Source organism: Bombus vosnesenskii, unplaced genomic scaffold, assembly GCF_011952255.1.
Source record: "Bombus vosnesenskii isolate JDL3184/JDL3185 unplaced genomic scaffold, Bvos_JDL3184-5_v1.1 scf7180000014628, whole genome shotgun sequence".
NCBI classification, from domain to species: Eukaryota; Metazoa; Arthropoda; class Insecta; order Hymenoptera; family Apidae; genus Bombus; species Bombus vosnesenskii.
In genome coordinates, this window is record NW_022883560.1 from 77,595 (window position 1) to 96,277 (window position 18,683).

Below are 18,683 nucleotides of genomic sequence, written 5' to 3' on the forward strand. Positions count from 1 at the left end.
CAACTACGTTTGAAGCACTCTTAAACCCGAATCAAATGGAGGACATTTATATCGTCTATCTGGGAAAATCGCATAGTGGTACCAGTTGCGATATACACACCCGTCGCTTGTATTAATACACATACAACTTGTAACAAACATGTGAAAATTTCGCTAACAGATATATAGGGCTATGTTGGCTAATAAAAACCTCTTTTAATCGTGTATCTTAAGGCTCGGTGCAGATGAGCCATATATTATCGTAGGACATCGTTCCGGCGCCTTTGGAAGAGCAGAGAAAGAAATAAAGCTCTCCTGTTTCGCAAAAGAAGGATACATACATATGTATTTTCTTGTTCTTCCAACTCATTGCCGTTGTGGTCATTTCTTGCAAATTCGATCGTTTGCAACGGACCTACATCTTGAGGTTAAAATCATCTGTTACAAATTGTTAATTAGACCTATTTATAACTTATGCTAATCCCATATGTTATAAAATCTCTGCCAATGCGATGGAAAACGCAAGGCTAGGCATCTTGAAAATAAGCGCATTAGTAGAGGCAGGAATTCTTTTAGAACGGCCATCTCTTACTACAAGAATTATAATAGCAGCAAAAATATATTGTTAAGAGCTTCATAATGGATTTAATAATAATGATTTAATTGAGGGAATTATTTAACTTTACCCCTTGTATTTTGAAAGAGCTATGAAAAATTTGCATCTCCTTCAAGAGGCTAATTAGAATACTTCCTATGATATACATTGCCACATTAAGAATCAAATACTTTCCAATCAGCTAGAAGCTCGGCGGGACAACCAGCTACGCTCGTTAAGGCCCGGAGCTGAAGACGACGCGTTGCGAGTTCGAATCCTCGGCATTGGATGGATGCCTCTTAGAAAAGAACGGAAAAAGCGAAGTTTCTCTTTACTACAGGCAAGTGGCCTGCCCCTCCCTTGCGTTTGTTGCGGGTGTACTTTCTGTGAGTGCGCTTGGCAAAGGTGCTTGGTGATAAGCACCAGGGGCCCGAGGAGGAACATTCACGCACTGGTTTACCGTCCCCGCCCGTGGAGGTTTTAGCCGGTAAGAATCCGGCACTATCTCTTCTACCCGTCTGCACAGGGGTGGTAAGAGGTGTCTATGAAGATTTCCTCCACGTAAAAAAAAAAAAAAATTTTTTTTGTAGTACGAAAGGAGACACGTTTAACACATATATAAATGGTTAGGTGAGATTATTTTCAATCAAAAATGAATTTTTGATCAATATCCAAACGTGTTACGTTGTATATCAATTGTATAAATAACAAGAAAGGATTAATATATCCTTTCAAACTTTGCACGCTGCACAAAAATACAGAACACATTTACTCGCAATATATTCTAATAGAGTTTCATTCGCTTGAAAAGAAACAAAAGATTTTGATTGCAATATACTTGCGTCTGCAGTTTGCTACTGGAACAGACGATTATCAGACATGTACTTACATCCGTTTAAGGCGGATTCAATATTTGATAATTTTTAAAAATCAGTTGGAAATAAAATTTTTAGAATTAAAAGACAGACATGTGTTTATAAATTCCAACATCAGAAAGTATTGATTCTTTATTGCGAACGAAATGTCATTTAGATATGTTAAATCTTACACATTAAACCTTCAAAAGAGCAACTCGATTACAAAAATAGTTTCCGAATTCCATTTTCATGAAATGAGCAATTCACGTAAATTATATGATATGCCACTGAAAAGAATTCCTAACTTTGAAGTCAAAAAATGATCGATTTGATGTGCAATGACCCTTATTGGAAAACAGAAGCATGTTTCAGTTATGCAAATGGATGTGGGCCATACATCAGACGCTACCATCTGATACTTATACTGTCGGTTCTATCGTTACTTAGCATTCTATCTGGCACTTCGAGACTGAAAAAACTGAGGTTTTACATTTTCTTCCTGTGATTCTTGCTGTTCTTTATTCGATTTAATTAAGTCAGCTTTTCGTAACAGCTTATACCTACAATTATAACTAAGCGTACAGGTAGATAATACATAGATAATAGCAATAGATAATGAAAAATAAATAATAAGTAAATAGATAATAATGTATTAATTAGTTAAATGCTTCAGATAGAACGTTTTAATTTTATAAAAGGAGCGAGATAGGGAATTTTTATCAAGAAATGACTTGAAATCATATTATTGAGATATGTATAATTTTATATGCTAGACTAGGTTAGCTACGTCGTAGTAGCGATGCATGTATGTGAATATCAGTGTGTGGAAGATTGTGTGAGCACGGCGTCTCGAAAACAAAGGAATGTAAACTGTTGAGTTAACATTCTGGTATGGAAGAAAGTGCTGAGAAGCGTGCAAGTGTGTATCGATTAATATCTTTGGAATCGTTTATCAAATACATATATAACTATTCTAATATTAATTCCAAGTGTGAATTTAGTGTTCCTATACCATTATTTCGGCTATTAAGATCCAAAATTCTGAAGATGTATTTAATTAGTGTTTTTAAATATACGTAAACGCAAACATAGTAAGGAGAAAACAAAGAATAGAAGTGAAAGCTAGAAAAATTTGTTAAGAAATTGATAGTTTCGTAACAAGATATATACGTGGTTTTACAATAAAATGTCCTATTTATATTTAAAGGTAGGGCTATCTAATTTACGATACTTTGTAATGGAACATTATAAATTGGTAAAGACACCTAAAAACAATTAGAATAAATAAATCAGGTTGTTTCTAGATCCCTACAAGCTGCATAGGATTTTCTGACTTTGTTTAAAAGGTTAAAAGTATGAAGAGCTTGAAATATTTCGACTAGTGAGCAAAAATAACAATTATTCCCAAAATTCCTACGAGAGGAGTTATTTAAAAAAAAAGTTAACTCTCCTTGGCAATAAAAAAAACCTACTAAATTATAAAAGATGTTTTGAAAAAATTAAGTGATTACAAAATATTAATTTTCGAGTGTTCTGTTTACGAAAAATCATTACAGATGATGGACTCCCGGTTTGGTTCGGGGCGAGGGTAACACGCGAATGGTGAGCTCTGTGGAAAAAGTGAAGTGTGAAGGGAAAAAGGAGAAGGAAACACAAAGTGACACGAAGAAGTTAAAATAAAGGGTGAGCAGACGAGGAGAAAGTGAAAGAAAAGCGAAAAGAAGACAGTAACGAGAGAGAGATACAAATAAGAAAAACTAGAAGAGAAGAGGTTAGGAAGTCGGAAACCCGGCAAAAGAAGTAAGATGGGGAAACGACAGATGGCAATAAACAGTGGAAAACCATGGAACACGGGTAAAGCGGATGATAAGGCTGATTTCAAAACTACATTGGATAAATACAGCTTGTGAGAAAAAGAGACACCAACCAGGGAGAAAGGGGGGAGTTAATGATGGAAAAAATGGAGAAAATGGAAAGAGGATTCGAGACAATGATAAAGGAAATAAAAGGTATATTCGAAAAGCGATGAAGAGGGAAATGCGGAAAGAGAAAGAAGGGAGAGAGAGAGAGAGAAAGAAGAGTGGGAAAGGGAAAAGAAAGAACTATTGGGCAGAGTCAGAAGAATAGAGGAGGAGAAGGACAGGGCAGAGAGCGAGAGAGAAAAGAAGAAGGAACATAGTAATCGAAGGAGACTGGAACGAAGGAAGCAATGCAGAGACAGTAAAGGAGTTCATAAGAGAAAAAATGAAAGTAGGGGCAAAAATAGAAAGAACACGTATGATAAGGGTTTTATTATTTATTTATTTAAATTTTCCAATTTGTCCAGTAGGACATTTGGTAAAATATTATAGCGGTATATTAATATAACATGTATGTGGCTACACCCAGCGGGGTACCATCATCGTGTTTGTTAGGTTATGTCCTTGTGAGGTCTGTTAGGTGTTTCCTTTTTAATCTTCTTCTTATGCTTGATGTGTCGATCGTTTCCGCTGCCAGCCGGTTTGGGTGCGTTGCTATTCTTTCTCTGTACCTTCTTGCACTTCTGTTAATCTCCTCCTTGACCGTTGGTATTCCCAGATCTTTCCGAATGTCCTCGTTTCTAACGTACCATGGCGCATTTACTATTGTTCTGAGTATTTTAGATTGCATTGCCTCTATTTTGGTTATATGTCTCATTGCTGCTGTTCCCCATAGTGCTATTCCGTACGTCCAGATTGGTTTTATGACCATTTTATATATTTGTCGGAGACGAGAGGACGCCGGGGCCCCTCTGGAACTTCAGGACGATGGAGAACTCCAACGCGGAACCGCTACCTTCCGCGAGCCCTCCCCCGGAGGGCGCCTCGAGCTCGGACTCGGAGTGTGACTCGAGCTCGGATTCGGATTCAGACTCGACATCAGAAGTGGGATCCGAACACACGTTATCGGCGCGGGATCGTAAGACCATCGTGCGCGCACTAAGGCGGTCGCTAGGGAAGAAGAAGAAGAAGAAGAAGAAGAAGAAGAAGAAGAAGAAAGGACACCGGGCAACCTGGGTATCGCTACCGCGCTTCAACCCCGAAGCCGCGGACGCAGATCCAGCCGCCTGGTACACAGCCGTCGGCCTGCTCATGAGGGACCACCCCCTGAAAAACAGCGCACTGTATTCTGCCCTAAACCGTGCCCTAGAGGGTCCGGCAGCATATTGGCTTACGCAAATATTGAACGGCGACGAGCTCACTTTGCCAGATTTTAAGGAACAATTCGCCGCGCACTTCGGTGACCAAGAAGTAGCAGCCGCGTCGCTAATCAAGGTAGCCGAGGAACTACCGCGGGACGGCGAAACACCAGGGGCGTACGGAAATCGTATCATCACCCTCCTGGGGTCGAAGTGCCGAAATTCAACCAGGGAAGAGGTACTCACCGCCACCGCCCTCCATCTGCTGGCCTTGCGCGACGAACGTTTTAAACGACTAGCGCTCACGAGTGACATCACGTCGGTGAAACAATTCCAAAGAGAAATGAAGCCCTTCCTATACGCGGAGTGGCCAACGCCCCCGCCGTGGAGGTCATCAGCGAGCTCCGGAAACAAACGAGGCAGGTCACCCGCCCCCCGGACCAGGTGCGGCCACTGCGGTATTTACGGACACCCGACATCCGAATGCTGCAAGAGGGCGAAATGGGAACCGAAGAAGGACCCCCGACGCCCGGAGGAAAGCCGACCGGCTGCACCACCAAAAGCGTTATGCTTTCACTGCCACAAGCCGGGACACATCGCGTCTCGCTGTCCATCGCGGCGAGAAGGAAAACATCGCCCCGAAGGTGAGCGCCGGGTTGATGCCTGCGTGGTGGAAGCCCCGACGGATAGACTAAGCCAGCAGGGTGAGTCGTTTCCATTCTACTTCGATTCTGGAGCCGAATGTTCGTTAATTAAAGAGTCCGCAGCCTCGAAATTTTCCGGCAGAAGAACGACTCGCGTAGTAGTACTGCGAGAAATAAGAAATACGTGCACGGAAAGTACGTCTCAGATTCTGTCCACCGTGTGTATCAACGGTCTTACATTGGACATAACTTTTCACGTTCTTGCGGAGAGCAACTTAAAGTACGATATCATGATTGGTCGTGAAATTTTAAGCCAGGGTTTTGACGTAAACATTACACGAGACAGCGTTGATATTTACAGGAGCAAGGTGATTAACGTTTGTAGTAAAGTCTCGGAGGTCGCGGTCGATATTAACGAGGTCGACACCGACGTGATCGGTAACGATAAGGCTCGATTGATTTCCATCCTCGAAAGTTTCAAAGAATCATTCATTACGGGCTTCCCGCGTACTCGCGTAAGTACGGGTCAGCTAGAGATACGGCTAATCGATCCCAACGTCACCGTGCAACGAAGCCCCTACCGACATAGCGAGCAAGAGCGCAGGATAGTACGCGAAAGGATAGACGAATTAATTAGAGCCAAAATAGTAAGGCCTAGCAATTCGCCGTTCGCGAGCCTCATGGTACTCGTGAAGAAGAAGGACGGTACGGATAGATTGTGTGTAGACTTCCGAGAGCTGAACAAAAACACGGTCGCGGATCGGTATCCCTTACCCCCTATCACGCACCAAATCGCGAGACTACAAAACGCGAGATACTTTATCACCCTGGACATGGCCAGCGGGTTTCACCAAATTCCCAGTCACCCCGACTCGACAGAGTATACCGCGTTCGTCACCCCCGACGGCCAATACGAATACCTAACGATGCCGTTCGGACTGAAAAATGCCCCTGCCGTCTTCCAGAGGGCCATCCTCAAGGCCTTAGGCGACCTCGCGCACTCGTACGCCGTTGTTTATCTGGACGACGTTCTAATAATTGCCTACTCAATCGACCAGGCGTTAGAAAGGTTGCACATCGTACTAAACACCCTCGTGGACGCCGGATTTTCTTTCAATTTCGCGAAATGTTCCTTCCTGAAGACGTCGGCACTTTATCTGGGGTACGTGGGTCGTAACGGAGAAGTTCGTCCAAACCCGGGAAAGATACAAGCTTTGAATTCTCTACCAGCTCCGTTGACCGTCACACAGCTCCGGCAGTTCATAGGCCTGGCCTCCTACTTCCGGACGTTCATCCCCAAATTTTCACAAGTGATGAAACCCCTGTATGCACTCACTTCTAGTAGCAAGTACATCGCTTGGACGGATAGGCATGAAAAGATAAGACAAAAGGTCATTTCCGTCCGGCGAAAGAGATTAATATGGCCGAGATCTCCGACGACTGGCTACTAGCGGAACAACGTCGCGACCCCCAAATCTCGGAAATCGTCGGCAAACTACAGAACGAAGAGCTCGCGGAAGACGTCGCGAACACCTACGAATTACGGTCCGGCACCCTGTACCGCAAAATACAAAGGAGGGGCAAAACTCTCTGCTTGCCCATTGTCTCGAGAAGCTTCAGATGGTCAGTGATTAACCATGTGCACCAGTCAATTATGCACTTGGGGTGGGATAAAACGCTGGAGAAACTGTACGAGCATTACTGGTTCGAGGGAATGGCGAAATATGTTCGCAAATTCGTCGAGAACTGCCATGCCTGTCGAGTTTCGAAGGCCAGTTCAGGCAAGATACAAGCGGAACTGCACCACATACCCAAGACTAGCATACCTTGGCACACGGTGCACGTAGATGTCACGGGCAAATTGAGCGGGAAGAGTGACTCGAAGGAGTACGTCGTTGTGTTGGTCGACGCCTTCACCAAATTCGTATACCTACGTCACACCCGCAAAATAGACTCCAGTAACACCATCGAAGCACTTAAGTCGGCTATATTTTTATTCGGCAGTCCCTGCCGGGTAATAGCGTACCAGGGAAGATGCTTCACAGGCAAGGAGTTTCAAAGCTTTTGTAAAAACAGAAACATAAAACTCCACCTGATAGCAACCGGAGCTAGTAGGGCCAATGGACAAATAGAGCGTGTAATGAGCACACTAAAGAATATGTTCACGACGGTAGAGACGACTAGAGATTGGTCGGTAGGATTTGGTTTCGTGTGGGGCCTTGCCTGGTTTGGGTATCATTATGATTTATGCCAGTTTCCAAGTTTTTGGAAAGTATTATATTCTTAGTATTACGTTAACTATTATTGTGATTTGTCTTATCGCTTTTGGCGGAAGGTTTTTCAAGATTTTGCCGTTAATTAGATCGATTCCTGGTGCTTTATTATTTTTTGTTTTCTCAATTATGTTTCCGATTTCTTGTGCTGTTGCTTTGGGTATGGTGTAGTGATTGTCAGTTGGTATACTAGTAGTTAGCGCATCCTCATCCGTATGACTATTGTGGTTGCTGTCGTTGATGTTATCTGGGGTGAATGTGTTGCATAGGTAGTTGGAAAATTCTTCAGCTTCCTCTTCGTTGCTTCTTGCCCATGTGTTATCTGCTCTTCTGATTGCTGGTACCATTTTTATTGTCTTCTTTATCTTCTTTTTTTTGTGGCTTTCCATAGGGAGTAGTTGTAGTTCTCGTGAGCAGATAGTGACTCGATGAACTTTGTGAACTCGTTGTTGTTGTGCTCTTTTATTTTGTTTTTTATTTCTTTTGCGAGTTTGTTTAGGTGTTTTTTGTTTTCTATTGTTCTGTGTTTTGCCATTTTGCTTTCGCTTTTATTTTTTCTCTAATTTTTTCGCGGATGTCTAGTGGAACTGTTTTTATTTGTCTGTTGGTTGTTTCAGGTATAGTGGTTGCCCTATGATAAGGGTGAGGGACAAAGACACAATAATAGTGGCGACGATGAAATCAATGAAGGAAAAAATGAGGATAATGAAGGAACAAAGCAAATTGGAAAAGGGGGTATATATAGATGACGATCTGACAAGCAAAGAAATTGAGCTACAGCAACAAATAAGAAGGATAACTAGATTAAGAAGGGAAAAGGGCGAAGATGTGAGGATGGAATATAAGGAACTAAAAATAGAAAACAGATGGTACAAGTGGAACGAAAATGAAGAGAGGCTAGAGGAAGAAAGAAATAGAGGGGATGAAAAATGAAAAAAGGGGAAAGAGGGGGGGGGCTACAAAGGGGATGAAAATGTGCTTCTGGAATGTGGCAGGGCTAATAAGTAAGGTCAAGGAGGTGTGGGAATATTTGAAGAAATTCGACATGGTCAAGCTCACGCAAAACATAGATAGAGGAAGACAATTGGGAAAAACTGAAATATAGACTACCCAAAGAATTCGACTGGAAATGCACGGCAGCAATGAGAGTAAGGAAAAAAGGAAGAGCAAAGGGGGAATAATAACGGATATAAATAAGGAACTGAGAGAAATAGATTACAAAGAAATAAGTGATAATATAATGGAAAGAAAAATAGTACACAATGATAAGACGTATAGGGTAATGATGGTTTATAATCAAGACGCAAAAGGGACATGGAAAGAAATAGAGGAAAGAGTAGACGGAAGAGAGAAGGAAGTGATGATCATCTGCGTTGATTGGAACGCAGGAAGAGGGAGAAGAGGGAGGGCCGATAAACGAGGATCTAGGGAAAGAAAAAAGAAGGCGATCAAAAGACATGACGATAAACATGGAAGGAAGAGCTCTGTTGAAGTACCTGGAAGAGAGAGGCTGGATGATAATCAATGGAAGAGATTAAGAAGGGGAGGAGTGGACATATATCGGGGAGAGAGGAAACTCAGTAATAGATTGTGTGATTGGCAATCAGGTGGCGACAAAAGAAATAATCGACATGAAAGTAGGAAAAAGAACAGAGTCGGACCACGTTCCGTTAGAAATAAAAATAGGGGGGCCAGACTCATAAAAAAATGAGGGAATGTTGCGTCGCATGGAACGTCTGCATACCAGCCGACGCTACCTAGCAGCCAGCGGCCCACCGATAGCCTTCCAGACCCTCAATAAACTCAAGGACACACCATAAAACGGCACTTTTTAGCTGCATTGTTTCCACACGTTTGTCAGTCAAACTATTGCCTAAAAGTATTTTCGGTTATGCCAGAGTTCCGGAGAAGTCCTTGAGTTTATTATTCACGGAGAAAGCGGGTAGTCGCCGAACGGAAAACCGAACACATGGCCACCGAAAACGACTGGTTTTCCCCAAGAATGAAGTCACCCCGATCCACGTTGGTGGGAGACTTCCCCATATCCTTCTTCATTAGCAGGGGTCATAACCAATCGGCATCGCGGATCTTTACCCTCACTTCCTTAACGACAGGTGTGAACAACGAATCCGTGTTCTTCATTCATAGGGCCCACCCACACCAAACTTTCCTCCGGAAAAGCACAAAAGCGAAAAGCTCAGTCTCAATCAAGCATCTCTTCAAGCAGTCAACAAGTCGAATACAGTGAGCGATAATACGACTAGAGAGTCCTCGATACACCGCATTCAATCATTGCATGCCAATGCTTGATTACCCCAAATTAACCAACGAGTCTCCAACGGAATTAAGGCGCTTAGCCCACACTATTCAGCAACATATATGTGCTTTAAACAAATTAGGACAAGTCAACCCCGATAACAGTGCTCTACTTAACTGCATCATTTTGTCGAAGGTACCATTAAGTATTCAAAAACAATGGGAAATGGCCTGACCACGAAGTGTCTCAGTATAGTCATTTGCTAAAATTCCTCGAGAAATTAGCACGGAACTCCAGACCGCTTCCCACGGTTCAACAACCAAGAGCTTCACCAGAACAAACCATTCGGACTCGTCAACGCGCCCCACGAGGGCATGTACTTACAGCGACACAAGTCACTCCAGCATGCCCTACCTGTCAAGGATAACACCCGGTTCATTCAAGGCCAAAACTGTAAGTAAACGCTTAAAGGACTCTACAAAGGCGTCTTTATGCTTGAACTGTCTGAAGAAGGGGCACATAGCGCGTGATTGTCACGCCGGCTCGTGTCGAATGTGCGGAGGACGACATCACACGACATCCGGAAAAACAGCCGTCGAGGTCGAATTCCTCCACCTCGAGCCGAAGTCCCTCCTCGTCAAGCAGGAGAACAGCATTGCCCCCGTCACCTACAGGTAAGCGGAAAACCGCGAAGAAACACAATTCGGGGACAACCCGGACGAACTCGCCCACCAGTTCATCCGACAGTCCGAAATGGACACATACGCGTAAACAATGACGCCAAAAATCCAGAACTCCGACAAGGACCGAAGATACCCGACCAGCAGCTTCCGAGGTATTGCATAATGACATAGTGACTACAACCCAAGTCCACATACTAACCAACAAACAGCAACCGATCCAGTGCCGTGCGCTCCTCGACACCGGATCCAGCATGAACTTCATCACAGAAAGGCTTGCAAACATCCTCTGTTACGGCCGTTCGCGGAGAGACGCGGTCGCGAGGAAAACGCGTCAGCGAGAGGCGTAAATTCTCGCTACGATTCGTTGAATCGACGCCGCGAAGTAGTCGTTCCCCTGTTTCGGTTAGGATAACAGAGGTGGTTGATATGAATATGACACAGTAGTAAGTTATATTTCACCGTTTATTCCACAACTTATCACGAGGATAGTTACACTGGTGCGTATGTACGAGATGAGTGACTGAGTGATCTGCGGGTGTGTATACCCGCTCGAAGGATGTTGACCGTTCGAAGGATGCAAAAACAGTACTCTTGGAAGACGATGCTGTCTCGGAGGAGAGCTAAGGATGAGTGTCTCTAGCGCACGGAACCATCGGATTTGTTCGTGCCGATGTTATTTAGGAGAGTGAGAGAATAGGCTTCGTTTTTAATTGGTTAAACGAAGGGTCTTAACCGCCCTCGAGAGAAAGTGGTTAGTGGGAGGAAAGTTGCAGCGTACGTGACAAAAACTGACTTTCCCTTGTTAAGCCGTGGTAGACAATAGTCTCTAGAAATTCCTCCGAACCAGATGTTTGTTTCGTTTGAAGGACCTTTTCTAGGGAATCTATGTGATTTATGGAAGGTCCTTGGAATCATGGAAGATACGCTGCAAGTATCCCAAGACATCTGGTTGCCATATTGCCCGCGGTGTGTGGCCTCGGCTAGGTAGAATGTTACGCGACGTAACATCCTCGGAATAAGGCAAAGGAAGTGTTCGGTCCCAATTGGAGCTCTGGATACATTGAAGACGACATCAAGGCGACTCATAAGGGCGACGATTACCTCCATTGACGGCAATTACGAATGCACATTGGCATTTCTCGTCATTCCAGCCATAACGCACCTGATCTCAAGTCAGCCCATCGATCGTTCGGCGCTTGACATACCCAGGAATATCAAGCTAGCCGATCCCCGATTTCATATGCCTTCCCCGATCGCTGTCTTATTAAGCTCGGGCACAACTCTTTCGTCGATGTACGTCGGACAAATCAACCTGACGCAACCGGACGAACCGGAACTGCGCTCGCAAAAAGCACTATTCGGCTGGGTAATCGGGGGGAGTCCAACTTCCTCAACCGCGACAAACACTTTTCACGCATCCACGACGGCTCCGCAAGTAGACCTTACGCGGTTCTGGAAAATCGACGACGGACCCCCAATCAAACACATCTCAGAAGCAGAGCGACGATGCGAAGATCATTTCAGAGCTCACACCCGACGCACCAGCGAAGGACGATACATCGTCGCTCTCCCGTTCAACGAAAATCTCTCGTCGCTCGGATCATCCAAGGCATTGGCAATGAAACGACTCGCATCCCTCAACCGCCGATTCCAGCGCGACAGGCGCTTTGAAGCCGATTATCGAGCGGTAATCCAAGATTATCTAGATCGAGGACACATGTCAAAAATCAGTCCTGACAACACCGACGAAGGCGGGTATTATCTACCACACCTCGCCGTGATCAAGGTAGCGAGCGAAACAACGAAACTCCGAGTCGTGTTCGACGGATCCGCGGCTAGCAGCACCGGAGTATCATTAAACGACACACTCTATAGAGGGTCCAAGTTACAAGAGGATCTATTCAATATCCTGCTTAGATTCTGTCTGCATCAGTATGTACTCACCGGGAACATCGAGAAGATGTACAGGAAATTCCTGGTGCGATCAGAGGACCGACAATATCAACAAATCGTTTGGCGTAACAAGGAGGGGGAAATCGAAACCTACCAACTTAACACCGTGACGTTCGGGTTATCGGCAGCTCCATACTTGGCCCTACGGTGTCTCAAGATGTTGGCAGACGACGAAGGACATCGATTTCCACGAGCGTCATCGGCTCTGCGACGAGACTTCTACGTCGATGACGCCCTCACCGGAGCGGACACGAAGGAAGAGGTACTACCCCTCAGAAAGGAACTAACCGAACTTCTCCAATCCGCCGGTTTGAACATTCGAGAATGGGCTTCCAACGACCAGAGCATCCTCCAAGGGTTATCCGAACAAGACAAAAGCCGAAGGTTACAATTAGTTGAGTATCAAACCCTAAAAACACTCGGCATATTTTGGGATTCCAAGGACGACGCAATACTCTACTCGGTCGAAGCTAACGCCAAGATCTCTTGGGTTACAAAGCGATCCATCAGCTCGGTGATCGCCAGAATCTACGACTCACTAGGATCGCTTGCGCCAGTGATCGTTCGAGCGAAGTTTATACTTCAACGAGTCTGGTCGCTAAAGGTCGACTGGGACGAGGCCCTGCCAGCGGATTTGCATTCCGAGTGGAACCGTTACTACACCAAACTATCACTACTCAACGAGATACGGTTCCCACGCAAGACCATAATAAAAACACTCATCGATATTGAGCTCCACGGCTTTTGTGACGCCAGCGAAAGGGCATACGGAGCCTGTGTCTATCTGAGGTCTCTCGATCATTACGGAAACGTCCAGACACGACTACTCACTGCGAAATCGAAGGTAGCTCCGCTCAAAACGCAAACCATTCCACGACTTCTACTCACGTCACTAATTGCAATCATAAGGCAAGCATTGCATATCGAGGTAAAGCGTACAGTTTATTGGACGGATTCCACCATTGTTCTTCAGTGGATCAATTCGTCACCTCACACACTGAAAACATTCGTCGCAAATCGCGTAGCCGAGATACAGAACAAAACTAGCTTCACAGATTGGCGTCATGTTCCCACCAATGACAATCCGGCGGGTCTGATTTCTCGAGGACAATCAGCCGAAGACTTCCTGCAGCCTAACATGTGGCAAACTGGACCACGGTGGCTGCAACAACCAGAAGAATATTGGCCGATGTGGAGTCCAACACGTTTAGCCAACTTACCAGAACGGAAAGCAGCAACTTGTCTCGCCACAACTCCTGTCGACAACAGCCTCTTGGACAGATTTTCATCGTGGCCAAGGTTAATCCGCACCGCCGCTCGCTGTCTCCGGTGGAGACAACCACAAAACCGATCGTCACCACTAAGCGCAGAAGAATTACGGATTTCCCATGACAAACTCATTCGGTTATTCCAACATATTCATTTTCCAGAAGAGCTATCCACGCTCCGGAAGACTCGAAATATGCCGGTCAATAGGAAACTCCAACGACTCAGCAGTTTATAGACAAGGCAGGAATATTGCGCCTCGGGGGCCGACTGAGTCAAGCACCGATGGCTTTCACACAGAAGCACCCGATCGTCCTACCCAAATCTCCGACAACGTCCCGGATTATCGAAAACGAGCACAAGGTCAGTCTGCATGCAGGTACACAAGCGATTTTATACGCAGTGAGACAGCGATACTGGCCCATCGATGGCAGAAGTCAGGTATGGCATACGATCAAAAACTGCGTCCGCTGCGTTCGTGCTCATCCACCACAAGTAGATTACATAATGGGTAATCTGCCGGAGGCTCGAGTAACTGAATCTCGACTATTTACAAACGTCGGCGTCGATTACTGTGGGCCATTTTAAATCAAGGAGAAACGAGATCGCAACCGTCGACGGGTCAAGGTGTATGTAGCCATCTTCATATGCCTAGCAGTCAAGGCGGTGCACATCGAACTCGTTGGAAATCTCACGAGCGAATCCTTCATCGCCGCTCTTCGTCGATTCATCGCACGGCGAGGGTTTTGTTCGACCCTCCATTTCGATAATGGCTCAAATTTCATCGGCGCAAACAACGACTTAAGGGAGCTCTACGAATTGCTGAAATCGGACGATCACATCGAAAAGGTAATTACTTTCCTAGCCAACAAGCAAATCGAATGGCACTTCATACCCCCTCATTCTCCACATTTCGGGGGACTATGGGAGGCAGCGGTGAAGCCCTTCAAATATCACTTCAGACGCATCGTCGGTAATGAGTTGTTTACGTTCGAGCAATTCAATACACTTGTCATAGAAATCGAAGCAGTTCTCAACTCCCGACTATTAACACCCATATCCACTGATCCCAAGGATCTCCTCGTCCTCACTCCGGGTCATTCCCTCATCGGCGAGTAATTAATGAGTGTGCGTGAGCGAGATTTCAGGGACACTCCATCCAACCGGCTCTCCAGATGGCAGCATATCCAAAAACTTAAACAACATTTTTGGAAACGCTGGCATAAGGAGTACCTCAATCAATTGAACAACCACAGTAAATGGACCAAGGGTGGACACAACATACAAGAAGGTACAATCGTCCTCCTCGGAGAAGACAACGTTCCATCGATGCATTGGCCCTTGGGCCGTGTAGTCAAGGTCTATTCCGAAGCCGATGGCATAATACGGACAGCGACTGTGCAGACATCATCGAGCCTCCTGGACCGCGGCGTCAAACGACTGGTTCCCCTGTCATGTCAATCAGTTCAAGATGAGTCCGGACAATCACTGACATCGAAGGAGGTGGATCACACACCCACATATAGAACTTGATCGGTGCCCTCTCAACGGGGGGAGGATGTTGCGTCACATGGAACATGCATTCCAGCCGACGCTACCTAGCAGCCAGCGGCCCACCGATAGCCTTCTAGACCCTCAATAAACTCAAGGACCCACCATAAAACGGCACTTTTTAGCTGCATTGTTTCCACACGTTTGTCAGTCAAACTATTGTTAGCAGCAGCGTTATCTTTGATTTAACTACCCTTATTATCCCAAAAGAAATAAGGGATCGAACGATTCGCGGCATCGATTAGCAAATCGTAACGGGAATTTACGACTCCCGTTGGCGCGCTTCTTCGAGATCGTGTCTCCCCGCGATCGTGCGAAAACAATAGAGGGAATAATAGACGGAAGAGAGGAGGAAGTGATGATCATCTGCGTTGATTGGAACGCAGGAAGAGGGAGAAGAAGGAGGGCCGATAAACGAGGATCTAGGGAAAGAAAAAAACAGGCGATCAAAAGACATCATGATAAACATGGAAGGAAGAACTCTGTTGAAGTACCTGGAAGAGAGAGGCTGGATGATAATCAATGGAAGAGATTAAGAAGGAGAGGAGTGGACATATATCGGGGAGAGAGGAAACTCAATAATAGATTACGTGATTGGCAATCAGGTGGCGACAAAAGAAATAATCGACATGAAAGTAGGAAAAAGAACAGAGTCGGACCACGTGCCGTTAGAAATAGAAATAGGGGGGCCAGACTCATAAAAAAATGAGGGAAAGAAAGAAGAAGAGAAGGAGAAAAGGGAATGGGCAAATGAAAGTGCGGAAAAATACCTGGAGATTGTGATATAATGTGATATGATGTGATATAATTATAGGAAATGTCATACAAAGAAAAAATTTCAAGGAATATCCAGTAAAATAACCAGTAAGAAAATTTAAATGCATTTAAAGCAAGATTTAGATGCATATGAGGTTCGTCGAAGCCGGTGTCACGTAAAGAGAAAAAAGAAGACCGAATATCAACGGTTACTGAGACCACTGATTAGTGGTAGTAGATTTACTGCATTGGCAACTAAATGATTGCGGATTATGTCAATACCACCTAATGACAAAATGATATTGTTTACACGCCAAGTAAACTGTCACAATATAATCGGAACTCAAAAGCAATACATTTGACCGCTGTGAGAAGGGTATGTAGATATCTGAATTGTAATTGAAAATCAGTAGACGCCAGTTGGATGGAAAAAAATTAAATTTGTAGAAAGAAAGAGAGAAAAAAAGATTAGACAAGATCAAGTCGTGCTTTATTATCATTCTTAACAATATGAGTAAAACTAACGTAGAAAAGATTAGTTATTGGTATACTACTTGTAGCAGAGTGCAGAATTAACAAGGAGGCAGAAAATAGTGTGAAATTAAAAATTTTCGCGAGTTTACAAAAATGTGTTTTTTAAAAAGAAAAAATAGACTTTAAGATGCTATAATAATTATTTAAATAAACTTCTTGACGAACTTTCAGGGCACTCAGGATCCTCTCCTTGCCTTTCAACACTACTCTTACTACAAGAAATATAATAGCAGCAAAAATATATTAAGAGCTTTATAATAGATTTAATAATAATACTTTTAATTGAGGGAATTATTTACGTTCGCTCCTTGTATTTTGAGGGGGCTATGAAAAATATACATCTCCTTCAAGAGGTTAATTAGAATACTTCCTGATATACATTGCCACATTAAGAATCAAATGCTTTCCAATCAGCTAGAAAGCCGGCGGGGCAGCCAGCTACGCTCGTTAAAGCCCAGATCTGAAGACGACGCGTGGCGAGTTCGAATCCTCGGTATAAAGGACATCTTCAAAAAGGGGACGGAAAAACCAAAATTTCTCTTAAAAGTAATATAATACAGGCAAGCAGCCAGCCCCTCCCTTGCGTGTGTTCTCGGTATACTTTCTGGGAATACTTGGTTAAAGGTGCTTGGTGTTCAGCACACAGGGGTCCGACGATCAACTCGCACTGGTGCACTGTCCCGTTCGTGGAGGTTTTAGCCGGTAAGAATCCGGCACTACCTTCTGCCCATCTACACTTAGGGTAGTAAGGTGTCTATGAAGATTTCCTCCACGTAAAAAAAAATTTTTTTTGTAGTATGAAAGGAGACACGTTTAACACTCCCGTAAACAAGGATAGAACACATATATAAATACACATATATAAAGGCACTGTCGCCTTCCGGCGGGACTTATCAGATCTTTTTGGGGGGACCGCGAAGGGCTTCCGCTATCCTTCCGGATAACGCAGGTTATCTGTTAACCTTTTCATGTGGCAAATGATCTTTACAGCTACATCCTTTCGAGCATTGCATTTCGAACAATATATTAGACGCGAATTTAGATGTTTGATCCATTGACATCGTGTAATCAAAAACGAAATAAGAAAGATAAAAAAATTTGATATACAACACAGTATTACTGAGTAAATTTACACTATTAATTACCAAATTCCAGACTGGGACAATATAATCATAGGCAAAACTTGGATACATACTGGTGGTTAGAAAGTGGCGCCTACTGACATTCTGGATCAACTTCAGTAAACATATTTCTTTTACTGATGAAATTAAAGATGTTATACGAGTAGCGATAATACCGTAAACTGTTTATAATGTAATTAGACATAAAGTTCCTTATAAGCTTGTAAGAAGTTTCTATTTGTAAATTGGTTGGTTCATTATTTTGTTTTACTTTATTTATATGATCATATATTACTTTATATCCTTTTATTTTATTTTATGTTTTATTATCTCCTTTATTTATTTTATTTCATCAGCATAATTTTCTTTAATCTGTTCTATCTTTCCTAATAATCTGTGAGTACTGTAATTTTAAAGCCATTGGTTTGGATTCATTATAACTAATATTTTATTGATCTGCGGCATTTCAGTCAATATCACACCATTATGTTATTATTATTATTATTATTATCATATTATCATATGGTTATTATTATATTACAACTGTTTTGTGAATAAACGCTAAAAAAAGGTTCACATTATGCAGTTGTTTATTGAAATCATTACAAAGTCTCGTAGTATCTAAACACACAACGCAACACTGAAAACTCGTTTGTCGGAAAGTAGCAGCATTGCTGTCAATGATATTAGCATAGTCGTCTGTGCTATGTGCATCAGCACAAGCGTCGGACGCGTGTATCAGCTGGTGTTGCTATGAGAGTGGTGCAGACAGGCGATCAATGTCAGCCATACAATTCGGATTTAAGGCTCAGACTGCGAATTTCAGACGCAGCGGCGTAAGGCGCGGCTGTACGGCTAAGAAAATTCCATCTTTAGACGATTGTCAGACGTGTACTTACATACGTTTAAGGCGGATTCAATATTTGAAAATTTTTGAAAATCAGTTGGAAGTAAAATTTTCAGAATTAACAGACATGTGTTTATAATTTCCAACATCAGAAAGTATTGATTCTTTATTGCGAACGAAATGTCATTTAGATATGTTAAATCTTACACA

General features: G+C 43.6%; 1 protein-coding gene and 2 pseudogenes across 1 annotated transcript; all 3 read left to right on the forward strand.

Annotated features, from left to right (window-relative positions):
* The first annotated feature begins 8,709 nt into the window (after positions 1–8,709).
* On the forward strand, positions 8,710–9,208 carry LOC117240435 (annotated as a pseudogene).
* Positions 9,209–10,167: 959 nt separating this feature from the next.
* Positions 10,168–14,783, forward strand: LOC117240438. The gene is made up of 4 exons (XM_033506477.1): positions 10,168–10,436; positions 10,555–10,733; positions 11,597–13,697; positions 14,471–14,783. The coding sequence occupies exons 1-4, from the start codon at positions 10,168–10,170 to the stop codon at positions 14,781–14,783; spliced, it is 2,862 nt and encodes a 953-aa protein (XP_033362368.1).
* Positions 14,784–17,295: 2,512 nt separating this feature from the next.
* On the forward strand, positions 17,296–17,410 carry LOC117240441 (annotated as a pseudogene).
* The last annotated feature ends 1,273 nt before the right edge of the window (positions 17,411–18,683 follow it).